Genomic DNA, 18265 nt, shown 5'->3' with positions numbered 1-18265 from the left:
TATTACATTTTATAATGTAGTTTCCATAGGCGCTCAGAGTTTTCAAGAGGCAGTATGTGTCATCCTTTTTTGTGCTTTCTCTCGTGGGTTGCCATCACAACGTGGTGATAAGACCGGTATCCAGGCAGTCTGTGCGGAGGCTGTTGGGTATATCAGCTAGACGCTCCCTGACAGACTGCAAGTGTCTGTGTACAGAGTGAAGCACTTTTTGTCTACATTGGCAATGCCTCCCCAACCAGCATTGGTCTACCACTCTGTAGAGCCAGGCACCAGGCAGCACTAGAATCCCTCCCAACCGCCCCCACACATAGTCTGACACCCACTAACCTGACCCTTGGTGAGAACCACTTGTTGTTGATATATCAGAGTGCCTCAGTACCGAAAATACTGTATTCAAATAAATAAATAAATAAACAAACTCTTCCACCACAGAAGGTGAATGTTATCTCTACAGAGAAGACCTTCTGTTCTTTTTTTGTTTTTCACTGCTGTAATCACACCTCGCTGGCTGTGATGTGTGGGAGGTTTGTGATAATTACAACATCCAGTGAGAGATAGCATCCTGTCTCCATCACTCGCACCCCATCACAGAGAGATGGCACGGTTTCGAGGTCAAGATGCCTCTACTTCTGGAGCTTCTGCTACTGCTACACTCTTCCCTGGCCATCCTCAAGCTTCTGGTTCCTCTGCTTGATTGTGCCTTCCGCAGGCCACCACGGTACAGGAGGACCTGGAGAAGACCAAAGAGGAGCTGAGGAACAAGGTGATGACGGCTTCCATGCCGGAGGCCGTGCAGGCGGAGAACGAGCACGACGAGAACGACGAGGAGAACGCCGAGGCCAGCGCCGAGCTGACCAACCACGGGGCCTACCACGACCGCAGCGAGGAGGAGCGCATGACCGAGGCCGAGAAGAACGAGAGAGTGCAGAAGCACCTCCTGGTGAGGGGATGCCCACACACACACACTCACACTCACACGCGCGTACGCGCACACTGACACACTCACACACTCACACACGCACACACACACACACCATCTCACACACACAATCACACACTGACACGCACACTGTACAGCACATGGTCACATCAAATTACCTGTGCATCTCAATCATAAACACACAGGCACACACTAATCCAACCCAAATTACCCAACCCAAAGTCACATTCCATATATTATTTTATTATTGATTATTATATATGACTGAAATAAAATGCATATTAAGTGCAATTGTTTAGTCATTGAAATGTATGGTCAATAAGTAGTATGGTCAATAAGTGTTGAAGTGAAACTCATGAACTGTTTCACTGGTCTTTGTTGTCCCGCAGGCGCTGAGCTCAGAGTTGGCCAATGCCCGTGACGAGACCAAGAAGACGCAGAACGACATCCTCCACGCCGAGAACGTCCGCGCGGGACGTGACAAGTACAAGACCCTGAGGCAGATCCGCTCTGGCAACACCAAGCAGCGCATCGACGAGTTCGAGTGCATGTGATCGCCTCCCAGGGCCTCCAGGGGGCGCACTTGCCTATTTACTCACCCTGACCCACACACCTGCGGACTGCAACTTTACCCTCAACTCAGCTCCCTTTTACGTTTAGGACTGCATTTCAAATCACAACACATACAAACATCATGCAAAGAAAGAAACAAAGAGAGATGATCCGAGAATTCAGAAGAAGTGAATGTGATTTGAGTTTTTTTTTTTTTTTGAAAAAAGAATATTCAACACTGCTTTTAAGATAAGGGAGACAACCTAGCTTGCTATTTTTCCAGTGTTTTTGTTTTTTCCATTATGTTACATTCTAGCAAACGGTTCGGAAGTGAGGTGTGGGGAAGGGAAAAGGATTGCTTGTGAGCTTGGATTCCGCTGCAAGAGGGAAGAAATCCAAATCTATTTTTTTTTGTTTCCTGCTCTGTTCAGTTGATTTGCATGAGGCATACATTCCATTAACAGGGCTCGGAATATGCTACCAGATGGACACTTGAAAAAAAAAAAAAAAACAGTGTCATGAATATAAAGTGCCAACTTCCATTCAAATGCCAAAAAAAACCAACAAAACGTGTAGACATGTGATTGATCGGTGAAAATGCACAGGTATGAGCACCTGAGCAGAGAACCTTTTTTCTGACCGACTTGGTCTGTAGATTTGCACACAGACCTTGAAATAAAAGGGCAATAAAGCACGCTACTGAACACCTTACCACCACTCCGGTTATTGCTGTGTCATCCTCTGCAAGCAGGTCAGTGTGTTTCTGAAAATAACTCCTATTAAGGAGAACAAAGCAATCATCAAACTGTATTTTGATTCATTTTTTTTCTAGTTGTAATGTATTTTGAAGCTTTCAAAGATGAAGAACCATTTTGTGTGGTAATATACTATTTTTGAAAGCCCCTGCAGTATTATTATGTGAGATCCAACTGAATTTTTTTTTTTTTTTTTCAACAACGGATCTGCAACATTCTCTACCTATAGTTTGTGGTCGATATTTTCTCATAACGCATATTTGCTGTGGCACATAGCCAGGCTAAGTAGGGATTAAAGTACCATAGTAGGAGTTTTTTTAATGTTGCAAGATATCCTTGGTGTGTGGCATTTAGCCACATTTGATTATGAATTAAATTTCTTTTCAAGGCCTGTTCAAACTTATTTTAATCTTATTGGACTATGAGATGAACTGTCATTGCAATGTTTCAGGCGGATATTTCTTGACTGTAAGATTATATTTGCTCCTTTTGAAAACCAAGATGTGTGGATGCAGACTTTCTGAGTTCATCACCAGACAGTGCCTTGTCCTCAGAAAAGCATCGGTGGTGGCTGCTTGATAAGTCTTTATTTCAACTGTCAATAAAAAAATCAATTTAACATTTTTGATGTTGAAATGTGTCATTTATTTTTGTTTTTCTCACACAAGAAGTAAATAAAGGCTTGATGTTTATGATGGTTAATTATATATCAACCAAGATGCTATCTGGAACAACTTACACTGAATGGCTTGTTAGAAAATTCTGAATGGTGTTGCGTGGCTCTTTGTAAAGACAATGTCATGGCGACAGAGTGAGATACACACATCCTCTTATCAAGATGGCCCTCAGCCCAGAGAGGAGTAACCGACTTGATGGGTGACAAGGCTTGTCCCAAGGCTGCAACGGAGCCTTGTGAGATTTTATCTGATAGAAAAGTGTTGCAATCTGTTTCATAGCAACGGTAAGGAAAACCCCGAAGGCCATTTATTTATTGCTTCTCTGCAGTTTCTTTTCCTCATGTGACAACTTAAACTTTCTATTTAGTGAATATTTATATTCTACAATGTACTTTTGGTGATTTCATTTCATTTCAGGATGTTCTGATTCGATGGTGAATAATTCCAGAAGGATGGACTTTCTCTGCCTAACGCTTTATGCAAATGGATAGACACAGCCAATGGTTAGGTAAACCAAATGTGACGTTATTGTGGTTCTATGTCAATAAAACACTGTATGGTTCAGTTGAATTGTTGACGGTGGCTTTCTCCTTTTTGATATTTATTTCTGGGGGCTGTTAGAGCACAGTGTTAGTTCAGGCATGTCACGGAGTCTAGCTCCCCTGGATTGCCCAGCTGACTGTCAATTTAACAGCCCAGCTGAGTGCCAGTTGGCCAGGCCCTGCTTTCTTTGTTTCTTTTTTTCCCCACCACCTCCCCCCTGTCTTCGGAGGACAACTTTATTTTTATTCATATCAAGGTTTTGCAAAAAAAAAAAAAAAAATGATTGAAGGAGCTCCGAGTGCCCAAATCCCAGTGCACAAGATACAAAAACAAAACAAACCAGAGTATATTTTTTCAAGCATTAAAGAGTGACAAGGTGTAGAGACAGGGAGGTGCTGTACACAGACAGACAGACAGATAGACAGAGACAGGTACACAGACAGACAGGCAGGGACAGACAGACGGACGGACAGAGGCAGACTGGTAAGAGTTATGACTGATAGCCTAGGTGTCGTTGAGGGGGAAAGTAGAGATGGTTGCAGGGGGTGATGGGAATGTACGTGGCTTACATTAATTGCTGAATTTGTAGAAAGGTTATGAGGGGATTCCAGTTTCTTTAAAGGCATTATTTTATGTTATTTTTATGTGCTATGGTTTCAGGGCCTGCTTTCATTGGCGGAGATCATTCAGAGCTCTTATTTAAAGAGCCTTTGCCAATCTGCTGCTTTTTCTCTAATTTTACAGAACAAATTCTCATCCCCTTAACCCCTTCATACTTCTGACTTATCAATGTTTTGTTATTGATGTTTGTTCTGTTTTGTATCCAATGGGGGGTTTATTACTGGGGTCATTCTACGAAACCGGTGCCTTTTGCATCCGGTCCATTTCATGAGCTCTCAACAATGCAAAAATGTATTTCAAATTAGCAAACCTGTCAATTTAAGTGTTATGAATTACATAATGCATATTTCAATGTCTTTGTAAATATAAATCCTACACTTTAGTTTTTAGTCATTTTTACCAAGGACATGGCCAATTTCCCCATGTCCGGAAAGTCACACATGGAATTTGCACATAAGATATTAATTAAAAAATAAAAATGTTTTTAACCAAATTGTCATTAATATCATGACAATTTCATGGACCAGACAACATCCCAGGGTGTGTTCTTAAGGCCTGCGCTTCTGAACTGGCAGAGGTATTCACCGACATCTTCAACCTCTCACTGCTACAGTCTGTAGTCCCCACATGCTTCAAGAGGGCCACCATCATCCCAGTCCCTAAGAAATCATCAGTGAGCTGTTTAAATGTCTACCGCCCTGTCGCTCTGACCTCTGTTGTGATGAAGTGCTTTGAGAGGTTAGTCAAAGACCACATCACATCCTGTCTATCTACTGCATTAGATCCACTTCAGTTTGCCTAGGTCTAACAGGTCTACAGATGATGCTGTAGCTTTGGCCTTGAACACTGCTCTCTCTCACTTGGATCAGAACAACACGTATAGTACGGATGCTCTTTATCGACTTCAGCTCCGCCTTCAACACCATAATACCATCTAGGCTCATCATGAAACTGCAAGAACATCAGTCCCTCCATGTGCAGCTGAATACTAAATTTCCTAACAGGCAGGCCACAGGCAGTACGGCTAGGTAACATCACCTCCTCCAGTCTAACACTCAGCACTGGTGCTCCACAGGGTTGTGTGTTAAGCCCTCTGTTGTATTCACTGTACACATATGACTGTGCAGCCACTGACAGCTCCAACACCATCATTAAGTTTGCCGATGACACCACCATAATTGGCTGCTTCAAGAATGGTGATGAGTGTGCCTACAGAGCAGAGGTGGCAGCAATGACATTTTGGTGTCAGGATAACAGTCTGCTGCTCAGTGTAGCAAAGACCAAGGAGCTGATAGTGGATTACAGGCGGCTGCAGGGAGAAGAACACGCACCCATTCACATCGGGAGTGCAGCAGTGGAGAGAGTCAAAAGCTTCAGATTCCTGGGCATTAACATCGGTGAGGATCTGAGCTGGACACACCATATAGGTGTGATCACAAAGACAGCAAGACAGCGGCTCTTCTTTCTGCGACGTCTGCGGAAAATCTGGCATGGACCACAAGTTACTGACCAACTTTTACCGCTGTACAATAGAGAGTATTCTAACTGGTGGCATAACTACATGGTATGGTAACAGCACAGCGTATTACAAGGACTGAGCTACCATCCATCCAGGACCTCTACAGTCAGCGCTGCAGAAGAAAGGCCAAGCGTATAGTTTCTGACCCCAGTCATCCCAGCCACCATCTCCCTCCTACCTTCAGGCCGACGATACAAGAGTCTAAGGACCCGCACCAGCAGATACAAGGACAGTTTCTACCCTCAAGCCATCAGGATGCTGAACCGTCCTGGGAAACCCCCTTAAAGGGATAGTTCGGGTTTTAAGACACAAAGTTATATGGGTTCCCTGTCAGCAACGTTGTGCATCAGCACTGACTTACCCCCCGACAGCGTCCTGTGAGCCGAGATCCAGCCGGTTTTTGATTGTTTTTGATGCTGAAGAAAGTAGTCCGGCAAGTTGCTGGGGTCACGAAAGTGTTTTTCTTCTCAAAACCATATGCGTTCAAAAGAGTGATATATCTGCACCACAAAAACGTTGTCCAGGAAAAATTCAAACCTCGTTATCACTTGGCACTATTTTTCTCGATTCCTATCACTGCGCGCTACTGACAGCTGGACAACGTTTTTGTGGTGCAAATATATCACTCTTTTGAATGCATATGGTTTTGAGAAGAAAATCACTTTACTTTCGTGACCCCAGCAACTTGGCGGACTACTTTCTTCAGCATCAAAAACGATCAAAAACCGGCTGGATCTCGGCTCACAGGACGCTGTCGGGGGGTAAGTCAGTGCTGATGCACAACGTTGCTGACAGGGAACCCATATAACTTTGTGTCTTAAAACCCGAACTATCCCTTTAAGATGGCACTTTTCTTATTATTTATTTTTTTGTTCTTTTCTAATTTATTTCTGGACACTTGAGCACAATGAATCTCATTACTTATAAATTCTATGGTATATTCATCATGAACTAATTAAGACCATTTTCAGAGAATATCGAAGAATCCACTTCTTTCGTCAGTGATAAAGAAGGGTCCATTTACCACTTTAGGTGAGGGGCCACAAACATGATGAACTCATGAGTAATTCATCATTAATTAATGTAAATTGACCATTTTTGCATGACTTCAAACTTCATGCATTTAAAGCACCACCTGTTCATCACTTTATCTGAGGGGCCACAGACATGATTAATAATGAAAAGATAATGCTTAGCTAATGAGGACATGCCTATATTTGAACGATGTGGATTCTTCGATATTCTCTGAAAATGGTCTTAATTAGTTCATGATGAGTTAATGTATAGCTTACTTACCCCTTGGAGCACATTTCAAAAACCTAGAAATCACCATGATCATGTGTAATTGATCATTATTCATAATGATTTACCCACTGTACCTAATGCTCAAGATGAATTTGTTGTCCATACCTGATGTCATTAATGACATACTATTAATTCATGCTTATTAATGAGATTTTCATGTATAATTAATGCATGAGTTAATGAATTAACTCATGATAATTCATGACATTTAGTTAACATGAATTCATGTGTAATTACTTTTCTTTTTTCTCCATGACAGTGATGTCCAAAATTTTGTCTGACAAAAAGTCATCATGATCATGCTTAATTAATCATGATTCATGATGATGTGCCAACCGTACTTAATGCTTAAGATGATGAGTTATTTATGTATTAATTCATTAATGACAATCAGTGAATTCATGTTAAGTCATAATGATTCATGATATATTAATGCGTAATTCATGCATTAATTCATGTATTAGTTCATGAGAATTCATGTACCCTTATTGTAAAGTGTTACCAAATCGCCTCATTTTAAAATATGCAGATGACTCCGTGATTGTTCTTGAATTTCCCCTTGGGGATCAATAAAGTATCTATCTGTCTATCTATCTATCTGTTAGCCTGCTCCAGGGAAGTGAACACAACCACGGCCCGGTTGTTGACTACTTTGTACAGTGGTATGAAGACTCTCACCTACACCTCAATATAGCAAAGACCAAAGACATGGCTATTGATTTTAGGAAGAATGACAAAACACCTGAGCCTGTGATGATCAAGGGACAAGTCACCGAACAAGTGCAATCTTATAAATATCTTGGGACAATCATTGACTCCACCTTAAATTTTAAAGAGAACTGCAAAGCTGTGAGCAGGAAGGGACACCAGAGACTGTTTTGTCTGAGGAAATTGTCCTGTTTCCATATTGATAGGACCATGATGACACTCTTTTATCATGCTTTTATTGAATCTGTGTTAGCTTTTTCACTTGTGTCATGGTTCGGAAACCTGCCCTTAAAAGAAAGGAACTCGCTCAACCAGATCATCAAATGGTCTGGCCGGCTGATTGGAGAGACACAGCTGAGCCTGGAGTCGCTGTACACCAAACAGTTACAGCGACTAGCCAGTGCCATCTCCAATGACGTCTCCCACCCTCTTGCGAGTGAGTTCCAGCTCCTGCCATCTGGACGGAGATTCACAGTCCCAAGATCTAGGACCACACGCTTTAGGAACAGCTTTATCCCTGCTGCTGTTTCCCTTTTAAACAAGTCCTAATGCACTTTGAGGTCTATCCTGTGACTTGTTGTTGTTATTTATCTATTTATTTCTATTTATTGAAAATGTTTTTTAAACCTATTTATTGTCCCTTGTATCAACACTTTGTCATACCTTATCTGCTTTTAATCCTGCTCAGTGAGCATCGGAGGTACCCATGTCTGTTTCATGCTGTGTGTTAACCCGTCTCCTGTTTGTCCTGTCATCAATGTTTGTGTGACTCCCTCTCCTGTTACTGCACAACAAATCTACCTACGGGTATTAATAAAGTAAACTGAATTGAACTGAACTGAGAGAGTCAAATAGCCTATAAATAAATGTTTGATCATAGTGTGGTGAAGTGGGCCTATTTTCAAATGTAGGGAGTATAATAGCCAATATTGTTCAAAACACCAATCAATGGGCATGCAGAATTCAAAGTTTGACGATTTGAATCTAAATTCTGCAAATCTCCAATTAAAAAACAAACCTATAACTTTAAATATCAAATGAAGGACATTTTTATGACAGGAAAACATGAAATGTTCTGAATTCAATGTATGTATTATGTCTAAAATGGAGCGCATCTTACGAGATGGTAAAAAAAAAAAACCAACTGGGCCACAATAAAAAGGAAAATATTAATAGGGATTTATGCCTTAGGTGGGAAAATACTTTTATATGAAGGTCATATATGTTTTATGTCATGTGGATGTCTTAAAATATGGCTTGTTCTACATGATCTTTTAAGAAAATGTCAAAGTGAAAAGGCACCGGTTTCGTAGAATGACCCACTGCTCTCCCTGCCTTGGGCTTTCCATTTTTGAACAAAAATCCATAGAAATATTTCTATACATACAATGGACTGTGCTCAAATGCCTTTTTTTTACCTTGTCGTGAGTCATGTCTCCAAAGCAACAGATCTACGCAATGTGCACAGCATGAAAGACATTCTAATCATGAAAGGCATGTTCATTATATCGTGGATACAAGATGCACAGTAGTTGGCAATATTGTGCTGGAATAAAATTGCAAGAATGTCATTCTGTATCGCCTGATGAAAATGTAACCAAACATTCACATTCAGAGTAAGAATTTCTAGTGTTAACTTGTTATATGTATTTTTCCATATGAATTATGTTTTCCCCTGTTCTCCAATCAGAATATTTAGCTCCAAAGGTGAAGCCATCATAATAGGCACAGTACAGCCAAACGTTCCACTTCATAAGAGTGCCTCCAACCCTTATTCTGTAGGCATATAATTTGTTAAGAGTTTGAAAGGCAAGCCAAATAGACACTATTAGCACCAATCACCCACAAATTATGGCTTGTCCTCTTGGCATAAGCACACTATGATTAGCATCCATTCTTCAACCATCAAAAAACTATAATCCCTTTCAGTTCTGAGGGGTTTTTAAAGGGCAATGGTGGCAAATGTCCCTCATGTGCTTTCCCTTTTATGTACCTTTTGTAGTTTTTATTTTTATTTTTTAGAAGCAGTGTTTGTTCATTAAAATATAAATCCTATACCCTCAATGACCAGTTGACTTCATGACATGAAATGAACTGTGCAACATATAGACTAGGCCTCTTACTTTTTACCACAACAATCACATGTTGTAATTAGCAAAACACATGTACATCTGACTAAATCAAATACTGTTAGCTTACTGAACCACCAAAGCTGATTCAATACAGTTTAAAAATATAAGTCTTTAAATATGCTACATTTAAGATAATCTACATGATTACTATGCCCTCCACCAATCTGCGCCCACCCACAATGTTGGCTTGCACAACTCTTGTGTGTTCGTGTGTGTGTGTTCGTGTGTGTGTGTGTGTGTGTGTGTGTGTGTGTGTGTGTGTGTGTGTGTGTGTGTGTGTGTGTGTGTGTGTGTGTGTGTGTGTGTGTGTGTGTGTGTGTGTGTGTGTGTGTGTGTGTGTGTGTGTGTGTGTGTGTGTGTGTGTGTGTGTGTGTGTGTTGTGTGCATATGTACCTTGTCCATGTAAGTGTGTGTCAAGGCTTTGAATCTGTATCTGTCAATGCCAAAGAGTCCTTCCTTTGAGTCCTCCTACAGCTAAAACACACACACACACACACACACACTCACACACAGAGTTGAACCTGTTAGCATGGCCAAGCATGTGTGTGTCCGGTCAGTCCTCTCTCTTCGGCGTGCTCGCCTGTGGAGTGCATTGCCCAGTTTTCAGACTCAACCTCAGGTCCAAGTGCTGCAGCACAGACAGATCAGCCGACAGTCTCAACTCTTCACAGACTCTCAGAATTACAGGTGAGTTTGGTGGAAATTCTACGATCTCAATACTAGAATGAACTTTCAAAGGAAACTGTTTTAATGACAAACAATATAATGAAGGCATGGAGCCAGAAAACAGTAGTGGATTCATGGAGTGTATGATTTCAAATTATTGTGGCTAAGTGACATACTCACTCACATACTCATACTTATTCACAACCACAACAGTGGTTGTGAATAAGGCCTCTCTGGTTGAGAAACACAATAATAAACTAGAAAATGTAAGGCAGATATATTTATCAGTATGGAACAGGCAGCAACAGATAGATAGATAGATAGATAGATAGATAGATAGATAGATAGATAGATAGATACAGTATAGGTGGAAAGATACTTTATTGATCTCCAAGGGGAAATTCAAGAGGTCTCAGTTAATGGTTATAGGTCACATTTGATGGTGATAGAGACTGAAAAATGAAAGAGTGAGCCCTTCAGATGTTCAGTTTTAGACAGAACTTAGGTTAGAATCTTAATCTTCACACAGCACAGTCTTAAAGCAGAAGTCTGACAGCAAAGCTACGTTTGACAGACTTCACAGCAAAGGTATGATTCAAGGGTTGGTATGATTGGTCGACAAATAAGATTCATAGGTATGTATGTTTCATATGGTTCTCATAAATTTGAAATGTCATATCATCATGTGGACTTTAATCTCCACATTTCTTCTTTACTAAACTAATTTTCATGGACAAAAGGTACAATGCTGACATGGACTGCTAGATTCTCTAACATGACACTTCATCTCAAGATCCTGAGCGACAGAGGCTTCAGATTGAATTCAGATTGGAAAGATGAAGATGTGCAGTTTCATATGATATACGTGTGACAGCTACATGATGATGAGTACGCCATGAGCAATTCCATGCAGGAAATTGTCTGTGAATGAATTTGGACACACTTTGTGACCCATGGCCCCATAGGTTTGAGTTGATACACATTTGATGCTGGCATGCTGCCATACTCCTGGAGATAGCAAGCTATGTAAACAAACACAAAATTAGGCAAGCTTTATAGCATTCCCTGATTGTGTTGTTGTGTTCTCATTGTAATGAGCCCAATTTGAATCGTTATAGTGTTCTGTTTTGTATCTTTGTTGGACACGTAAGTAGCATCTGGCTTAACTCCAGTCTCAAGAGGTGTTCTTACCGACACGCCAAAGCGACACTGCTACACACAGACCTCACCTACTGTAGATACAGTCCACTAAGCCGCTAGTTTTAATAGGTCAATTTTTTACATTTCTCGTGTTCCATTGACACATTATTCTAGGATGACGCATCTCCCAATTGTACACAGCAGTGCTGGGAGAGCAGCAGCGGTGTGTTGTGGTGGAAACAAATTAGGTTATTAGTGGTAAAGGGCAGTCATGGGATGCACTAGGCAACGCAGTGGCGTCACCATGGCATTCAGTTGGGAACGCCACATGTGTCCCCAGTCTGTCCCCGATCGATTCACATGCCGCTGTCTAATTAGGCAGCCTTAAAGGAGGATGAATCATGTTGTCATGCTTTCCACTAATATTTCCTCTTCTCTTGTAGGTCACCCAACTCCAAGGTCTTAGTGCATTTCATCAACCAGGACGGAGTCAAGAACAGTGTCACAGCCTCTGAAGGGGAGACCTTGCTGGATGTAGTCATCAACAAGAACTTAGACATTAGCGGATTCGGTGAGTAGTTACACTTTATGTACACATTACTGTAAATATGTTCTTATTTCTCTTGGTGGCAGCTTGGCCTGTGATGTTCATTGTGTACATTTGCGTGGTGTTAGAAGCATTAAAATGTACATCAAGATTGATAAGGGAAATATTATAGCCTAAATTGTGGTATGATACTAAGACAAAATCGTAAAAGCTGTTTAAAAGTTTCTTAGAGAAAGAACATGAAGACGTTTAGTTTTGGTCAAATCATTTATAGCTTGCTGCTGTAGCCTACATCAAGGAAACAAAGATTTACTCAGATCCTCTCCAGAAATATCATGTGCTAGTGCATTGTACTCATTGAATAGAGAGGGAGGCACATGAACACCTTCCTCCCCTCGTCCATATTCTTCTAGTCCCCATCTGCTCAGGCCAACAGCTTGATATGTTGTGTTTGCCCCTTGACCCGTGGATCTGCCCAAGGTTTCTTCCTGGACACAGGAGTTTTTTCCTTGACCCTGTTGCTCCTGGGTGTCCCTTGGTGCCTTGGTAAACCTCCTATCCTTGTATCCTTGTATCCTTGTATCCTTGTTTCACTGTGTGCATCAGGAGCCTGTGAAGGTACCCTCGCCTGCTCCACATGCCACTTGGTCTTTGAGGAAAACATTTATGATCGCTTGGAGCCAATGGTGGACGAAGAGGTCGACATGCTGGATCTTGCTTATGGTCTCAGCAAAACGTACGATTCTGAATCATTCTGGAGCTTTAGGCCGCACACTGTGTTCAGTTGCGTGGCTTGGTGGTGCTGTGTGTGGTGATGATTTTTTTTTTCATTAACTCTGAGTTCTGATTGGCAGATCTCGACTGGGTTGCCAGATCACTGTGGAAAGCTGGATGGATGGCATGACGGTGCGCGTACCACAGGAGGTGAAGGACCAACGATCAGCGGGGCAATGACAGACCGACGAATGAAAATGTCAAACTCATGAACATACGATACACACACACACACACACACACACACACACACACACACACACACACACACACACACACATTGATTTTGAACAAATTGTTGATTCATGTATGGGATGTGAGTCTTTTATGTCAGCGTTTTATCTGTATCTGATGATGATATCTGTACCCCAGAGAAATGTCTTCTTGTTACGAAACTGTTAGGCGTCTGAAAATGCATACTCACACCCTTTCAGAAGAAGGGGAGAGTGGGGTAAGTTTTACTGAAGTGAACTGCTAAGGGAATATGAGACAGGAATAAAATACATGTGTACTACATATAGTTCCTCTGAATATGTGTCACTGAAACTTTAGCGGTGTGCTTAGATAGATAGATAGATAGATAGATAGATAGATAGATAGATACTTTATTGATCCCCAAGGGGAAATTCAAGAACACCTAGTTGACTAAACAGTTAGGCTACGGGATTCCCAGTGTTGTCCCACAAGGGGTAAGGTGAGAAAACTAGCTAACTATTGAACTGATAACATGAAATTTATATCTCTTACAAGTAGTTAGTTACAATATAAAAAGCACTACATTAGACAAAAGACAGATATGAATCAGGACATAAACAAAAACAGACTGAAGCCTCGACTGTTTGCCACTTGGAATAAGAAATCGCCATCAAAGAAATCTCAAACTGAAAGAAATGTTTATTTTTTTTGAGGAACATCCATCAATTACTCAATAATCATCACTGTAGTTGCCCGGCAACTGGCTGCGGCAACTCGCGCTAGGTAGATTGTTTTACATTTATTTTCTTTCATACCAACCGAAGCCTACTTGGTGACCTTGAGAAACGAGGTGAAAAATCACCCTGGGCAAAGCTCTGACTTAACTTTTCATTTTTGGCAAAAATGCCACAGCATCATGAAAGGACGACTAAAAGACTTTGATGTGTAGGAGGTCCCTGGGCCTTGTGACTCATAAGATGGCAGCGATTGATTGGTAGCCACATAACACCTGTCCTGCAGCAGCTTCATTGTCTCCCATTCAAATACTGCATCATTTACAAGAATCTCCCCCTTACAATCAAAGCTATCAACAATCTTGCCCCTAAGTATCTCACCAAGCTCCTCCGTATCAAGACACCCACCCACTCCCTCAGGTCCTCTTCCTCCTTCCAGCTCATCCTCCCACCTGCTCGTCAGGTTACCATGGGATCTAGAGCTTTCAGTTGCTCAGCCCCTACCTCTGGAACTCTCTGCCTCACTATGTTCAACACGCCTCGTCCATAGCCACTTCCAAATCTCACCTAAAAACTCCTCTTTTCAGACGGGCCTACTCCCTTTCATTTTACCGTGACAACCCCACCTTTCCTCTTCATTCTGTTTTATCATTAGCAGTATTATTATGTAAATGTGTTTTTTAGTGTTATTTTATTGCCTGTTTTTTTTTTCTGGAATTGTTTGTTTGTTTGATTTTTCCCCTCATCTACTTCCTGAATTTTTCGTCAATGATACCCGGGACACCGCAACACCAGGGCACATTAAACTTGGTGGGCATGTAGCCCCAGTAGATTTCTACGGAAAAAAAATGTTTAGTCCCCGGGGGCCATTCCACCCCTGCACTTGCCGCCCCGAAACCCCAAAAATTCAGTTTTTCCTAAATAACTACCTGAACCGTGGCACAGAGGATGACAAAATGTTTATAGTATGTTGGTCTCAAGAGCCCGCATCAACTTAGTTTATATCCAGTCCTTTGTGATTTACACCCATGGTAAAAAATGAAAATGCAATATTATATGGCTTCAATCGCCAGATGAGATGTTATGAACTGCACCAAATTGCACGTGTACAATTATCCTGACATCATCTGAAAGTATGCCCAGTTTATGGAATTTCATCCAGGGGGGGCTATAAAATGCTCTAACACACACCAACACACACCAACACACACACACACACACACACACACACGCACGCACACGCACACACACACACACACACACACACACACACACACACACACACTCATAGACAGAGAAGCACTCATTCACAAAAGCAAGCGCACACATGCACACACTCATTTACATACATAAAAGTTGCAGTATGTGGATGGAGTAGGCAATGGAAACAAAACCGTGACTGATATTTGCAGAGAGAATGTGCAGGACTGAGTGGCGGTCATATTGTGTATCGCGTTGTGGTACACGCAGTTTTATCTTTAACACCAGGTCCTCTAGACACTACAGTAATAAGACATATCGCTTAATCTAGATATTATCATAATTCTGTTTAAGGAGAGCCAGGGCTTCATGCACGTATAAGTCTTCATTTGCGCAGCCAGACTAATGTTTTGTGTTTTACCCTGTTACCGTGATGTCAAGACTCACCTTAGTGAGGGTAGGGCAAGTGCTTGGCTTTTGGGGGATTCAGGCTACCCTTTGAAGCCAGACCTAATCAACCGACACCGATCATTAATGAGCAGACAGAGACAGAAAGAAGATACAAAGTGTAAGTAGCGTCGCATAGCAGACAGGAGAGACTATATAGCATCTGCAAAGGAAGGTGAGACAAAATACTTTGTAAGGGGTACGTACAGGGCCGGTTCTCCCTATACGCACACTACGCAAGTTGCGTAGGGCCCCGCAAGTTAATGAGGGCCCCTTCCCTGTCTCCCCTTGCGTCAAGCGACAGGTAGGCTACTGTACAGACGTAAGGAAGTGGATGTACAACCTCTGAAGGTTTTACATTTCCTGTTACATTTGAATTAAATAGTGATCTACAAATACACAGTACTGTATGTAGAGAGGGAGCTACAAATAATGCCCTGAAAGTATTGCTGTAACAATGATGATAGTACAAATTATTTTAACACTGTTGTCTAACTTGTTATTGTAGATGGATGTTTATTACAGTAAGGCCACTGCAGTGTTACGCACATGTGCAGGAGGGCTGACCTCCCGGATCCTGAAGACATCCCTGTCGCCATGGCTGCATGGCTGTAGATGAGGAGTAAGGCAACGATGATGCACAGACTGGCAGGGACACTAGACAAAATCTTATTGCAACATATTACTGTAACATAAATATTGAAGCCAATGAAACATAATTTGATTTTCAATCATTTAATTCAAACAAATGAACATTAATTAATCTGTACATTTCACAAAAATCGAATTGAGAGTGCCCTTTAGTTAGCATTCATAAATTCAAATTTCTCACCCAATACCAATCTCTCCCTCTTTATTGCCAGTTGCTCCTTCAGAAACACTTTTTCTCTCTCCAAGACGAGAAGCTCCTCTTGGGCAGTCATCCGATCTTGCATGGGCTTCTTCTTTTTGGCTATAGAGAATAATTGAAAACGTGTAACATTATAGGAATAGACCTAGACCAAGATTATTCATTGTGCGGTAAAACACACACACGTACACACACACACACACACACACACACACACACACACACACACACACACACACACACACTCAAGAAGTTAGGATATTTTTCTGTAATGAGGCTGTTGGAGTAGGTGTGTGCAGAGGGGTGACAACAATGATTCAAGTAAAACAGTACCTATTGCATTTTTGATTGAAAAAGAGTTTCTTGCCAAGCTGTCATAGGAACAGGGAATGTTGAACATTAGGAACACCACCAACATTTGGAGAAATGGCCATATTTGCCATCTCTCTGGGATAAGATGATTAGATGACGCACACACCCTCCTCATCTCAGTGCCTGTAGTAACTCAGTCTGACGCACCCACCCCATTAGCCTGGCTAAATACCTTGCTCGTTTAAGAAGATGTGAAACTGTGCAGCAGAGGTGTCCATGAAAGCAGGCATTTCCTGTTCCTAGCCTCCAAGATAGGAAAACTGACTCTGTAGCGAATCTGCTGTGGAGGCTCAGCGGCTAGCATATCGCGGCTGGCTCCATAAATAATCATACTATTATGGAAGTTCGATGACACATGAAGTGTTTGTTTAGAAATGTAGGTGGCACAACAATGGAGCCTGTGGCAGATCTAGATAAAGTTTGTATTGAAATACAGTAGGAATTAGATGTCCCATTTTGGTCAGTACTTGGTTAAAGAGGTTCTCAAATGTTTGACCACTTGTGGGGAAAAAACATTTTCTGAGGACCTCGTCACCTAATCAAAACATATTCTTATTCCATTTGGATGCCATTTGTATTCTCTGAATTTGATATTGCGTGGACCCCTTTCAAAATGAACCCATTACGATTCAGTGGCCTGCAGAATGTGCCCATTATAGCCAATTCACACAGGTACAGAACGTCAGCCTGCTTCAGCCCTAATGGCAGCAAAACAATTACAGTATGTATGGCCTGTAACAATAATGACATTTACAGTAATGGGCAGTAATGCAGTAATGACACATGCCTTTTTGTCTTTAACCACTCATGGAAAACAGCAAGAAATACAAAAATAGCTTTCAGGGCAGTGTCCACCACCCACCACCCTGAGCACCAATGGATATCACAACGTCTTGATGTCCAACGCCATGATGCTTGTCCTGTCCCCAATTTAAAACATAGCTTTACCACTGAATATTTGAATACATTGTCATTTAATGTGAGTCGAGAGCAAACTGTGGGAAACAAAAGTGCATAACATTTTAAAATGTTCAAAACAGTTTTACTGAAGATACATTTTACCTGTGCTCAGCCATTTATGAAAAGCACTTCACAATGTTTATTACCAAATAAAAAAGCTATTTGTCATTAGAGTAAAGAGCAAAGGCACATTAGCAAAAGCTTGGGGTAGCCACATTAGCGGACAACAGCATAATGAGACAAGTCCTCTGTTTACAGACAGTCTCTGGCATTTACAGCACATTCAACTGAGCTTTACTTCATGTCAATACACAAAACCCTGGATATTCAAACAGACATTGTGACAGTACTAGAACAAACTGTGAAAACAATCCACCACATGTAATATTTCAAAACACTTTCACTGGAGTGCACAGTGCATTTGACCTGTGAGTACCCATTTGCATGAGAAGTCGACAACATTAATGATAAATAAAGCAATTATTTCCATTCAGGAGCGTGAGAGACAGAGCAGCTAAAGTAAAGAGCGGTCTGATACAGTAAGGCAGCTTTATTAGCAGACAGAAAGGCCTGGAGACAAGTGACATGTTTACAGGTACATGTGTGTCTTTGTCATGTACAACTCATT

At 41.4% G+C, this 18265-nt stretch overlaps 2 protein-coding genes across 2 annotated transcripts in view; both read left to right on the top strand.

Annotated features, from left to right (window-relative positions):
• The window catches only part of msna (moesin a), a 21158-nt gene extending 18292 nt beyond the window's left edge, over positions 1 to 2866 (top strand). Inside the window, exons 13-14 of the mRNA XM_062537087.1 lie at positions 710 to 940; positions 1330 to 2866. Of these exons, the coding sequence (XP_062393071.1) occupies positions 710 to 940; positions 1330 to 1494 (396 nt within the window). The 3' untranslated portion in view covers positions 1495 to 2866. The remainder of the gene's footprint in view (positions 1 to 709; positions 941 to 1329) is intronic.
• A 7365-nt stretch (positions 2867 to 10231) lies between these two features.
• On the top strand, positions 10232 to 13389 carry fdx1b (ferredoxin 1b). The gene is made up of 4 exons (XM_062537108.1): positions 10232 to 10439; positions 12002 to 12129; positions 12712 to 12841; positions 12960 to 13389. Exons 1-4 carry the CDS (start codon positions 10282 to 10284, stop codon positions 13057 to 13059), a joined length of 516 nt encoding a protein of 171 aa, XP_062393092.1. The 5' UTR covers positions 10232 to 10281; the 3' UTR covers positions 13060 to 13389.
• Positions 13390 to 18265: the final 4876 nt, after the last annotated feature.

The sequence above is a fragment of the Sardina pilchardus genome, chromosome 5 (genome assembly GCF_963854185.1).
Source record: "Sardina pilchardus chromosome 5, fSarPil1.1, whole genome shotgun sequence".
NCBI lineage: Eukaryota > Metazoa > Chordata > Actinopteri > Clupeiformes > Clupeidae > Sardina > Sardina pilchardus.
This window is presented reverse-complemented; position numbering and strand designations above follow the sequence as displayed.

What these genes read in the sequence shown, in the direction of transcription:
- fdx1b (XM_062537108.1), top strand. Translation starts at nt 10,282, where the DNA reads ATGGCCAAGCATGTGTGTGTCCGGTCAGTCCTCTCTCTTCGGCGTGCT. An exon ending in ACAGACTCTCAGAATTACAG is followed by an intron (nt 10,440 to 12,001) that starts GTGAGTTTGGTG and finishes CTTCTCTTGTAG; the next exon opens with GTCACCCAACTCCAAGGTCT. An exon ending in GCTTATGGTCTCAGCAAAAC is followed by an intron (nt 12,842 to 12,959) that starts GTACGATTCTGA and finishes TCTGATTGGCAG; the next exon opens with ATCTCGACTGGGTTGCCAGA.